The sequence below is a fragment of the Eptatretus burgeri genome, chromosome 13 (genome assembly GCF_056783735.1).
Source record: "Eptatretus burgeri isolate ZD-2024b chromosome 13, Ebu_testis_v1, whole genome shotgun sequence".
Classification (NCBI taxonomy): domain Eukaryota; kingdom Metazoa; phylum Chordata; class Myxini; order Myxiniformes; family Myxinidae; genus Eptatretus; species Eptatretus burgeri.
Genome location: NC_140973.1, coordinates 77,298,624 through 77,311,427, shown reverse-complemented (window position 1 = coordinate 77,311,427; position 12,804 = coordinate 77,298,624). Strand labels below are relative to the sequence as shown.

The 12,804-nt window shown below is 45.4% G+C and overlaps 1 protein-coding gene across 1 annotated transcript in view; it reads left to right on the top strand.

Annotated features, from left to right (window-relative positions):
* Nucleotides 1-4,701, top strand: part of LOC147014841 (prestin-like) — a 49,778-nt gene extending 45,077 nt beyond the window's left edge. Inside the window, exons 18-19 of the mRNA XM_085850618.1 lie at nucleotides 3,994-4,121; nucleotides 4,431-4,701. Coding sequence (XP_085706744.1) covers nucleotides 3,994-4,121; nucleotides 4,431-4,466 — 164 coding nt within the window. The 3' untranslated portion in view covers nucleotides 4,467-4,701. The remainder of the gene's footprint in view (nucleotides 1-3,993; nucleotides 4,122-4,430) is intronic.
* Nucleotides 4,702-12,804: the final 8,103 nt, after the last annotated feature.

The following is a 12,804-nucleotide window of genomic DNA, read 5'->3' as shown; positions in this document are numbered from 1 at the left end:
TTGAAGCTTTTAGATCACTCTGTCATCATAAACATTGTGATGGATTAGATCCTGCCCACTATTTCACAGCTTCTGGTTTAGCTTGGAGTGCAATGTTGAAAATGACAAAACAAGATATAGATTTAATCAGTGATTTAGATATGCTTTTGATGATTGAGAAGTCTAAGAGAGGTGGAATATCACAAGTATGTTCAAAAAGATGTGCTAAAGCAAATAATAAATATCTTCCAAATTATGATAGTAAAAAAGATAGTAATTATTTGATGTATTTTGATGCTAATAATTTGTATGGATGAGCAATGTCTGAATCTCTGCCTTCTGTTGATTAGAGTGGGTGGAAAAAAGGATTATGAAAAGGTTTTGATGAATATTATTTCTTCTCAAGAGGAATTGAGTGAGGAAGAAGAAGGTTATTATTTTGAAGTTGATTTGAGGTACCCGAGTGATCTTCATAATAAGCAAAGAGACCTTCCTTTTGCATGTGAGAAAGAAACCCCAAAGAAAGAATGGTTAAGTGATTATCATAAAAGTTTTAATATTGAAGGTAAATCAACAGAAAAGTTATGAACAACATTCTATGATAAAGAGGGATATGTTTTGCATCAGAGAAGCTTGAAACAGTTCTTGGGAGAAGGAATGAGAGTAGCTAAAATTCATAGTTTTAAAATTTAAACAAAGTCCTTGAATGAAAAAGTATATTAAATTCAATACAGATATGAGAACAAATACAAAAGCAAAATTTGAAAGGGAATTCTATAAATTGATGAATAATGCTATCTTTGGAAAGACAATGGAGAATGTTAGAAACAGGCAAAACATTAGATTTTCAACATCTTGGAAAGAAGCTTCGAGATTGATAAATAAACCAAGATTTGAGAGAGAAGAGGTTTTTTCAGATTACTTTTCTGCTATTCATATGGAAAAGGAAAGTATTGTAATGGACAAACCAATTTATATTGGAACAGCAGTTCTTGATTTATCAAAGATATTGATGCATGATTATTTGTATAATGACTTAAAGAAAGAGTATGGTGAAAATGTTTCATTGTTGTATATGGACACTGATAGTTTTATTCTAGATATAAAAACTGATGATGTTTATAAAGATATGAAGAAAAATATTGGAGTATATGATACAAGTAATTTTAGTAAGAAGAGCGAGTTATTTTCAAAAAAGAATGAAAAGGTTATTGGTAAGTTTAAGGATGAGTTGGGTGGAAAAGTAATGAGTGAGTTTATTGGATTGAGAGCAAAGGCATGTGGTTATAAGTATGGTGATCAGATTGATAAAAGGTTAAAGGGAATTAAGAAATATGTAATAAAGAAATCAATAACTTTTAGAAATTATTATAATTGTTTGATGAATAAGAAAGAAGAATATAGGAAAATGAATACAATAAGAAGTTATAAACATAAGATATATAGTGAAGAAGTAAATAAAAAGGCATGAGGAGCCTTTGATGATAAGAGATTTATTTTAGATAATGGAATAGATTGTGTTTCATTTGGATATTGTATGATAGAGTGAATATTTAATCATGGAGTATATAGAATAGATTGTGTTCCATATGGATACAAGTTTTAACTGAATAGAATATGGGTTGGGGTTTTTAAGGACGACCGCCGCCTTTTTCACAATACAGTCATGCGCCGCTTAACGACGTTCCGGGCAATGACGGATCACATGTACGACGGATCTGCCAGCTCTGAAAAAAAAGAAAAAAAATGGAACTGAAAAATTCCTATCGCCGAGTGATGTTGCCTCGTATAAAAATAGCACATACAATTATGTGCACTGTACAGTACATAATACCTCATAATGATAATAAACAACGACAGTGTGGCCCCGTTATAATGCGATCGTTGAGGTCCATAAAATGTCATCACGAAAAAAACAGGACCGTGCTAAATCGGGATTCAAGGAAATCGGCTTTCAAACTGAACCAGTGTTTGCACGTTTACCTTCCAGCAAGTAAACTACCTTTGAATTGAAGAATTCCGCGAATAAATCATTGTTCTTTGTCGACATAAAAACACAAATTTGTTTTTCGTGAAGCTTTTTATGTTGTTAAAACAATCGCACCATTCCGAAAATATACATCACAATTGACAGGTGCTCGTTTCTTCATTTGTAAATTATAACATCGATGCAATGATTACTTATATATATAAAATCCAAACGCTAATTATTCACCTTTCTATAATCGATGCGAGAGAAGATTGTAAGCTGCTGCTAACAACACCAATGGCCGTCATGAACAGCACAAAGGTAAATCGAACATGTCTTCCATCTCTCTTGGATGTGTGTTACAATTGCCGACAGTATTCAGTACAGTAACATGCTGTACAGGTTTGTATCCGAGGAGCAATAGGCTACACCATATAGCCTAGGTGTCTAGGTTTGTGCAAGTACGATGTTCGAAAATGAAAAGGAAAAAAAAAATGATGTTCACACAACGACGACGTCGCTTAACGACGCGTTTCTCAGAACGTAACCCCGTCGTTAAGTGGCGCATGACTGTATATAAATGGTCGAACCAAGTATTAATCAAACCAAAGAGTGGAGAAAATCTCAGTCTTGGTATATAAATGGAAAACATAATGAATGTGAAAAATATCAAATAAGTCTTATTGAAAAAATAACTAAAACAAAGGTGAATAAAACAAATAAGCAAATCAATTTAAAAACCAGTAAGTTAGAGGATGTAAAGAAAAAAAGTATCCTTGAATGGACTGAACTTTGATGGTTATCAATTGAACAATAGAAAAATAATTAACTACAATCTCAAAATGATATGCAACTCAGGAGGTGGTCAGATGAGATCAATGAGAGAAGTATATCATTTCATAATGACACAAAAGGGGTATCTTGAAAAATATAAATATTCAAATGTTTTGTTTTTTAAATATTTTAGATGGGGATTATTGTGCAAAGAAAATTAAACTATTGAAGGAATTTGAGAATGAACAAATCTTTATAGGTTCAATGAGTGAGCTAAACAATATGCATTGGTTATTTGAAAAAAGTGCTCCTTGGCTAAAAGGGGAGGCTATTAAAATCTCCATTCACTTACATGTTTTAGATATTTCAACAGCAGAGAATTCAACAGGTTGGGATAAAAAGGTTTATTTTTAGGGAAAAAATATGAATCGCTGAGAATCCCCATTCACTTAACATGGGGGAGAAAGTGAGCCAGAATCAGTATATCCACCCTGCTATGGTGTTTCGTTTCCCCTTTCTCCTGCTGTTCCCTTTGTTGTGTGCTGATCTGTTCTGTCCTTGCTCATCCACAAACCGAGACCATGTTTATTTAAAAAAAAAAAAGCGTGCAACAGTCTTCTGACGCATCCCTTTTATTTAAAGGGTGTATAGGCAACAGACCACTGCCTCTATCACTCCCGAAAGTAAAATGAACCCGGGTTACATAACGCGATAACGTGCGTACTGCTCGTATATATTCAATTGTGCAACCCCCCCCCCCCTGGAAGTTTTTTTTTCCAAAAATTGATGGAATCAAAAGAAATTTGCACATGCACTTCTAGGTGCCCTGATTAATCCTTGAAAGTTTCGGGTTGCTCGGTTAAACCCTCTGGGAGATAGATACATTCACTTGCTTTGTCACATACATAAATTATCTGGTTAATTGTACAGAGAAGTGAACGATTGCTTATTTAGTCATTCCTTCTCCTCCATAACTCGCTCCATTCAAGTCGATTTGCGTATGTAATGTGGGGATGGTTAGTTATCGAACTCTGGTTGGAGTTATTTAAACCTTAACTTCGTGTTCAAATGCATCATAAATACCTACCTGTACCAAAAAAAAAAAAAAAGCAAAGGTCGATAACATTTAAGAATACCAATGAGTTTATTGTACAAGTTCCAATTGCTTAATGTGACCTATGTACATGCAGCAAGGCAGATGAAAGAAAAATAATCACACGTGTGCTCTCCACTTTATATTTAACGAGCAGTTGTCACATCTGTTCCTGCAGCTTCAGTCCTCCTGAGCCTGGAACAAGCGGGATTCTTCGAGTCTGCTTCAAAATCCAATTTTTTTCTCTCCATACACGACGCCGTGTTGTATGTGCAGAACGTGTTCCAGGATGCGACCTCGCATAACGTACGTATGATGAGGACGCTGCTCACTCGAGCAGCGAACCTCTTTGCTCTTTTCAGTTGTAGTTTTGAGGGGTGTTGGTACATTTGCTCAATGAACGTCCAACCAGTGGCACATGAACTACAAATTAAAAGTCATGAAAAACGGGGAAGAAAGTCCACACGCATATTGCTGGTTCCAGTAACGGATGAGCAATGCTGCACGTTTTTAAAAGTTTCAAGTTTGGAAATGGAAGTCTGACCGAGTTACCCTCACGGGTTTCAGTTTGGAAATCTTGAAGTTTCCGGTGACTACGTGTGCGTCCTGTTGCAGATCGCTTCCAACGCTTCCGTTGCAGTACGGCTGTGACAACTATGGAATCGCTGTACCCTCTGTACGAGCAGCACCACCAAGGATGCGTTCCGCCGATCATGAACTTGCAAAAGGACAATGTACCCATTGTGCCATGCTGCACTCCACTCAGTGTTGTACCTTCAAATTTATTGCGTTTCTCAAATCAAAACCAAAATGATGTTGATCAAGGTCAAGTTGTTAAAATGTTTTGCACTCGTTTACAATGTGAAATAGAGCAGTTACAAAACCATGCCCAGTGCATTTTATTTATTGATGCTGGTACACAGTTCCATCCCACAGTGTACAAAATTCACCAAAGCTGTCCATGTCCAACTCTTACCCTCCAAATGGAAAGCCTTTGCCAACTGTGCTACATTTGCTGGTGGTTGGACTGTAGTGACGATTGGTTGGTTGGTTTGGGGTGGGGGGGCACAACTCAACTGTCTTACATTCCAACTTTGCTCATGATTTGGTAGGCTTTCCCCACCTCAAACATCCACCAAATCTTCCCTCCAGGACTTTGGACACGGTGGTAGAAAAGAATAGTGCAGATAACGGCAAAAGGGGTATAAAAAGAATCCTCATACTTGCATCATCTTCACAGCTTCCTGTGCTGCCTTTTTTGCTTTCACCATCTCCACAAGCTCCTACGAGGGGTAGGGGACACATTTCAAGATGTCACATTTTGCAGGGATTGAGATGACCTCCAAGATAGTGCAGGGATTGATAAGAAGAATGGGATCGTGTTTATCTCAATGAACTCAACTCAGGAGACAGTAGTGGGGCAACTTAGCATAACAATTGTGCATTTTGTGAGGAAAGCACCAAATTTGGCACACAAGTAGCCTAACATATTGTTGCGGATTCGCGCCCGCCGGCGTGCTGACGGCCACGTAACTCGAATCGCGGCACGTCGCCCACCGGACGGACAATCCAGTCGTGACCCTCTCGGACTAACGCCGGGAACCAGTCACGGGTGGACCTTTCGGTCTCACCGCGATCGAGCCAATCAGCCCCCGCGTGGGATAGGGTTGCTCGCCGAATTCGACCTACCTAAGTACCCACGCGGAGGGTAGACCGGGCGATCGCACCTCGCCGCAGGTCGACTTTGGACACGGGCCACTTAAGCGACCCGTTCCGTACTTATCAGAATAACCGAGCGGTGTTATCGTCGACCTCGACGGTTCGATTAATTATCGGGCGTATTCAGCCCACTACCAACCCTTTACGTGAAGCAAGATGGGGATTCAATGGAGGAAAAGACGAAGCGAAGCGGGAGAACAGTTCAACAATAAAGCACATTTATTCGCGGCACACGGGAAGCACACAAATACAATTCCACCAAAAGCACACAAAAAAAAGAAAACACAATTCCATTTACACAAAAAGCAAATATAAAAGTGAAAACACAGTGCAGAGCTAATACCGACTACCGAGCACACGGCAACACTTATACAATTCTACTTCACAGACGGCGCCGACAACACATACCCAAAACCAAGGAAAAGAAATACCCTCAAGGATGAGGCGGGCCTGAGGCCGAGACCGGGTCGCGCCTACCCGTCTGGTGATGAGACGCGGAGCGGCGATGGCGCCTCAACTCCGCGGGCCTCGCGGACAGTGTCTGGTAGGGGGTGGGAAAGGGGCCCCCTTGGTCGCACTATCTCAGCGCGGGGGGAAACAGGAGGGGGTTGCTGATGCTCGGGGTATAGAGGATTTTTATTATCCCGCGACGAGCGTCTCCACCTCGGCCAGGTCGCGCTGTCGGCCTCCCTGGGGTGCAGCTCCCGACGCGAGCACCCCCTCGTCTGGTGTCGCTGCCTTTCCACAGCTCCGTTCCGACTCCAACGCACACGACGACCAGCTCCTTCTTGCCAACTCCACCGCCCGCGAAGTCTTGACTCTCTGTTTCCGACTCTCCTACTCTCCTACTCTCCGCCTCTCGACTTTGACCCCCTCCCTTCGACCTTTCACCTCGCTCCCCATTGGCCCGAGAAAAAGTGGGCGTGAAGGCTTTTTGATCCATAAATTTGCATATATCGATCGCCCTGGGGGCGGGGCCAATTCGCCCCTCGCTCACCGATTGGACGGCAAAAAGTGGGCGTGTCGTTTTTGATCCGTTTTTGAAGCACAAAATCCGTGATTTTGTACACGCTGTTCGGCGCGCGCCCTGCACGAGTCCAACACCAGTACCCACAGCGGGGCAAGAACGGTGGCGATGCGACGGTTGCGAGGTGTGACGGGAAGGTCGTGGCGGTTGTGGTGAAGCGGCGTTGTGGTTGGTGGTTGATGTTGTGATTGTGGTGGTAATCATGGCGGTTGGTCCAAAATAAAGATAGCAAAAGAAAAACGGCTATCCTGAAGAGTCGCAGCACGCATAAATGACATGTATTCCCACTAGACAACGGGTTTGGGCCTAACTACACATGTACTTACCGAGATACCTCACCTAAGGGACCTGAATGGTGGTTTGCGAATTTGGTAACCACAACAATATTATGAACAGATTTGGATATTGGGCCATCTCAAATTCAGCCACTGATGGCTGTGGCAGCCATTTTCCACTGCCATCAAAAATTTTGAGATGGCCCAATATCCAAATCTGTTCATAATATGATAGGCAACTAGTGTGCCAAATTTGGTGCTTTCCTCACAAAATGCACAATTGTTATGCTAAGTTGCCCCACTACTGTATCCTGAGTTAAGTTGCCCCACTACAGTTGCCGTATGTGGTTAAAGTTTGATTTAAAACAAAGGAGCGTATGGCCTCCACAAGGCAGTTGAGAGGAGTTGCAGTGGCTCATCACATTCACATAGTTAGTTTCAAATGCTTTAATGCAAACTTCCACAACTACGCTCGTGGGCAGCGAGCTCATCAATGCCTCTACAGTAGCCCACACACTGTTATACTGAATCTGGGATTCCCGATTTTCAGACCATGGTTCTGGGAACCAACTTTGTACAACAACCAACATTCTCATATCTCACCCCCAGTGCTTCCTTTTCACACCGAGTCCATCAAAGGACACTCACAGGTGTCTCCCAGTAACCTCACGTTGTTGCTTGACCCAGGATGCTGCACGCGAATGGCACAAACTAAACGTGCTTTCTGGGCACCCTTGGAAAGTGTTGCGACAATAATAGTACACAGGTACAAGTGTGACTAATATAGGAACAAGATGCAAATGCTTCTAATCCCTTCCAAATAAGTTTCCTTCTTTCTCCTCATTCTCGCTGCTTACCCTGCCCAACCATTTTTTTTTTCTTATGCAAAGGTTAAGGCTCATGGAGGAGCAACACAACAAAGGGCAGCAGTTTTAGATGACCAAAAGGAATTTGACAAGGAAGGAATGTACACACAAGAAAGAAGAACACTAAGGAGCAATCACCCATAATTGACACACGGAAATTCAAGACAGACATCATGCAAATCTTTACAAATCACGGCAATTTTTTTTTCGGATGATAGAGAATTTGGTTGATAAAGACAGTAAAAAAAGGGGTTCAGTTTTGTGCTTTGCTTCCTTTAGTCTTGTGGGGTAATTTCTAAAGACAATAGTTGATGACCACTAATCTCAGTAAATATTGCCATTGCACTATAGCTCTCTCATGATTGCGCATGATCGAGCTGTGAGCTCAGGTAACAAAGCATGTGCTTTGTTTGGTGGAGCCGTCATTCTAGCTATGATTGGTGGATACCACGAGAGGGACTGCATGCATGGCGATCGGTGCATGCAGTCCAATCAGCATGGCTATCGGTGCATGCAGTCCAATCAGCATGGCTATCAGTGCATGCAGTCCAATCAGCATGGCTATCGGTGCATGCAATCCAATCAGCATGGCTATCAGTGCATGCAATCCAATCAGCATGGCGATCGGGGCATGCAGTCCAATCAGCATGGCAATCAGTGCATGCAGTCCAATCAGCATGGCTATCGGTGCATGCAGTCCAATCAGCATGGCTATCGGTGCATGCAGTCCAATCAGCATGGTGATGGATGAATGCAATCCAATCAGCATGGTGATCAGTGCATACAGTCCAACCAGCATGGCTATCAGTGAATGCAATCCAATCAGCATGGTGATCAGTGCATACAGTCCAACCAGCATGGCGATCAGTGCATGCAGTGCAATCAGCATAGCGATCAGTGCATGCAGTGCAATTAGCATGGCGATCGATGCATGCAATGAGACCACAGAGACAGCTGGGAAGGCCGCAATGCATTTTACGTTGGGTGTGTGTGTGTGTGTGTGTGTGTGTGTGTGTGTGTGTGTGTGTGTGTGTGTGTGTTTAGGTATAATTGGCACATGCAATGACAACATGTACAGGAGAGATAACGGTATTCGGCACAGGCTTTCGAAAGCACAACAGATTCATATAAAATAACCAATTCCTTCAGAAGCAGCTGCAAGGACAAAAGAAAACGATCGCTCATACGCCATCAAGGTTAAAAGTTAAAACCTACAGTACGTCTTAACGTCATACGTTCCAGGCATCCCTGAATGTATCAAAGCATATGTTAAATCTATATTTTTGCATTTCAAAGGTGGGCCGATAGTACTCTGTGCCCCCGAGGAAAAGGGGCACATTTCACATACAGTCTTTTACAGCCCCATGACAGTTACACAATAACACAAAGGAAACATTGTTCAGTGCCGCTTCTGCAGCATATGATAACAAAATAATCTGTCATTCATCTTTCTCAAAACGAATCTGAGCTTTGTTGACTTTATGAAACAGATTTCTTTTTTCATACCGAATTTTTTGGTATACCGGTACATTCAAATTTTCAATATCAAATTATTCCAGTATGTCGCTATATCGCCGGACCCTGCTCTATACCGTCTGAAAGTAAACACTCGCTGCCATCCTCGATGCTCGTTCTACAATACAACTTACCTCTCGACAAATAGCTATTGCAGGAGTAAATGCAACCGACAACATCACACTGTCAATGCTGTTCATAGCACAACCAATCTGCACCCAATCCCTCTCCTCAACAAAAGAGATATATACACACACACACACACACACACACACACACACACACACACACACACACACACACACACACACACACACACACACACACACACACACACACACACACACACACACACACACACACACACACACACACACACACACACACACAAACATATATGTACACACACATATAAAAATTGTTGTGGTTGACGAAATTCGCAAACCACCATTCAGGTCCCTTAGGTGAGATATCTCTGTAAGTATATGTGTAGTTAGGCCCAAACCCGTTGTTTAGAGGGAATAAATGTCATTCATTCGGGCTGCGACCCCTCTAAATAGCCGTTTTTCTTTTACTATCTTTATTTTGGACCAGCCGCCATTACTACCATCACAACCACCACCAACCACGTCTCAACAGCCATCACACAACAACCACCAACCGCAACGCCGCTTCACAACAACAGCCACGACCTTTACCGTCACAACTCGCCCTCGCAACCATCGCATCACCGTCATTCCCGCGCCGCTTGTGGGCACCGATACTGGACTCGTGCAGGGCGCGCACCGAGCAGCGGGTGCAGAAACACCAGCCTTTCCGAAGAAATCGGATCAAAAACAACTCACGCCCACTTCTGTTCCGTCCTATCAGCGAGCATGGGGCGATTTGGCCCCGCCTCCAGGTGCGTCGGAGTAATATCGCTATATGCAGATTCATGGATCAAAAAGCATTCACGCCCACTTTTCCTCTGTCCAATGGGGAGCCAGCCAGAGGTAAAGGGTCGAAGGTGAAGGAGCGAGGCCCCGGGGGCTATAAAGGGCCGCGTTCGCTCGCCGGCAGTAGAGTTGAGTTGGGAAATCAGTGAAGAGAAGAGTCGGAGAAAGCAGTTGGACGGAGCTGTGGAGAGTTGGAGAGGTGGCGGCGGCGAAGGCAGTCGAGGGGGCGCTCGTGTCAGAGTCGGGGAGCTGCGGAGAGGGGAGGCCGATAACGCGACCGAGGTCGCGGTGGAGACGCTCGTCGCGGGACCCGAACCAGCGAGATATCCTCATCCCCCCGAGCATCAACAACCCCCTCCTGTTTCCCCCCACGCTGAGATAGTGCGAGAAGGGGGCCCCGTTCCCACCCCATTCCAGACACTGTCCGCGAGGCCCGCGGAGTCGGGGCGCCACCGCCATTTTGCGGCTCATCACCAGACGGGTAGGCTCGACGCGGTCTCGGCCCCAGGCCCGTCTGCCCCCCTCATCGTGGAGGGTGGTTCCTTTTTCTTTTGCTTTGAGTATATGTGTTGTCGGCGCCGTCTGTGAAGTAAAACTGTTTAAGTGTTGCCGTGTGCTCGGTAGTCGGTGGTAGATCTGCATTGTGTTTTGCTTTTACATTTGCTTTTTGTGCATTATTGTGGTGTTTCTTTTTTTACATTTGCTTTTGGTGTATAATTGTATATGTGTGCTATCCGTGTGCCATCGCGAAATAAATGTGCTTTATGTTGAACTGTTTTCCCGTTTCGCTTCGTCTTTTCTCTAATTGAATCTCCATCTTACTTCACGTAAAGGGTTGGTCGTGGGCTAAAGACGCCCGATAATTAATCGAACCGTCCAGGTTGACGATAACACCGCTCGGTTATCCCGATAGTACGGAACGGGTCGCTTGAAGTGGCCCGTGTCCGAAGTCGACCTGCGGCGAGGTGCGATCGCCCGGTCTACCCTCCGTGTGGGTACTTAGGTCGGTCGAATTTGGCGAGCAACCCTATCCCACGCGGGGGGGGGGCGATTGGCACGATCGTGGTGAGGCCGAAAGGCCCATCCGTGACTAGTTCCCGGCGTTAGTCCGAGAGGGTCACGACGGGATTGTCCGTCCGGTGGGCGACGTGCCGCGATTCGAGTTACGTGGCCGTTCGCACGCCGGCGGGCGCGAATCCGCAACACTGGTGTCAGGTGGTGCGATATAAACTCATCGCCCTCCTCGCGGCACTGGTATCGGAGAACGGGAAAACGGGCTCTCCTGTCTCCAGCTAAATTCATGGGAATCGGTCCAGGGGTGAGAGGAGCGACCCCCGATTCCCTCCAAATTACGAGCGAGTTAAATTAACCCTTTACGAGAAGCAAGATGGCGTCTCAAGGCGAGCGGGAGCTGGGGGTATTAGAAATGGATGTAGAATGTGTAGAATCCATGGTCCAGGATGAAAACCCCGAGCAGGAAATGTTGGTTGTGCAGGAACACGAACTCGCCCAACTGAACCCAGAGCCCGAAATAGGTGCGGCGGCCGCCGCGGTGTATGACACCTCCCCTCCCCCCCTCCGCCAAAACCCCCCGATCCTTACCGAATCGGCTCACCCAAGCGCGCCCGACATGGCCCGGCTATGCGCCATGCTGGCAGGAATCAGTGGGGACATGCACGAAATGAAAACGAATATGGAAACAAACGCACTCAAAATGAAGGAAGAAATGAAAGAGCTGCGGGGTGAGATGCAGAAAATAGGCCAAAGCCTGCAGGCGGGCATGGAGGCGACGACAGCGGAGCTCAAAATGGCGACGCCACGTGTGGGAGCGAACGAGCTGGGAGGGAGTGCAACGGCTGTCGGGCCCGCGGTGGAGGCAGGTAAGGAGAAAATAATTCGGGAGACAAGAGACAAGAGACGAGGTGAAAGGAATTGCGAGGGAGAGAAAAGAACAATTAAGACGGAAAGCAAGGATGAGGTACGCGGAGATCGTGAAAGAGCAAGGAGTGAAAAACAGGGAAGGACGGGAGCGACTTAAGGAGAAAGCAAGGTTGATCTACATAAAGATAAGGGAAAGACGCCAGAAAGAAGCAGAGACTAATAGACACGAGGGGACAACAGAAACGAATAAATGTACAGAGACACGGGAGATGGGAACGATAGAGGAGAGACTGCATGATAATGACGGGGTTAGAGACGCACACACACACAGAGGTAGTGGAGGACGATGAGGTTGAGCTCGCGGAGCGTGTAGGGACCCGGTGCGAGCAACGGGATAGCCTCCTCCAGGAACGAGGGGAGGGAGTATGCCCCCTTGAGGCGAGTCACGACCAGGTGGGTTCGGTCGTGCTTTGCGAGGTTGAGGGGACGAGTGCTGTGGACAGGTGCACGGAGAGCTTGGGGGGTATAGAGGCCCCGGAGACCCTTGTGGGGACACGAATCCCCAGTGTGGTTGTCCCGGTGTGTGTGGTGTCGAGGTGTGTGTTCACGAGTGTTGCGAAATGCGTGCTGCAACGCACGCATAGCGCGGGTCCAAGGGCGTGTGTGGGAGCGACCGGGTGGGTGACAAAGACCCCGTGTGTGGAAGCGACCCCGTGTGTGAGTGGTGTGGTGGTAAGTGTGCAGAAGGGCGTGCTTCCCAGCACGCCGTGT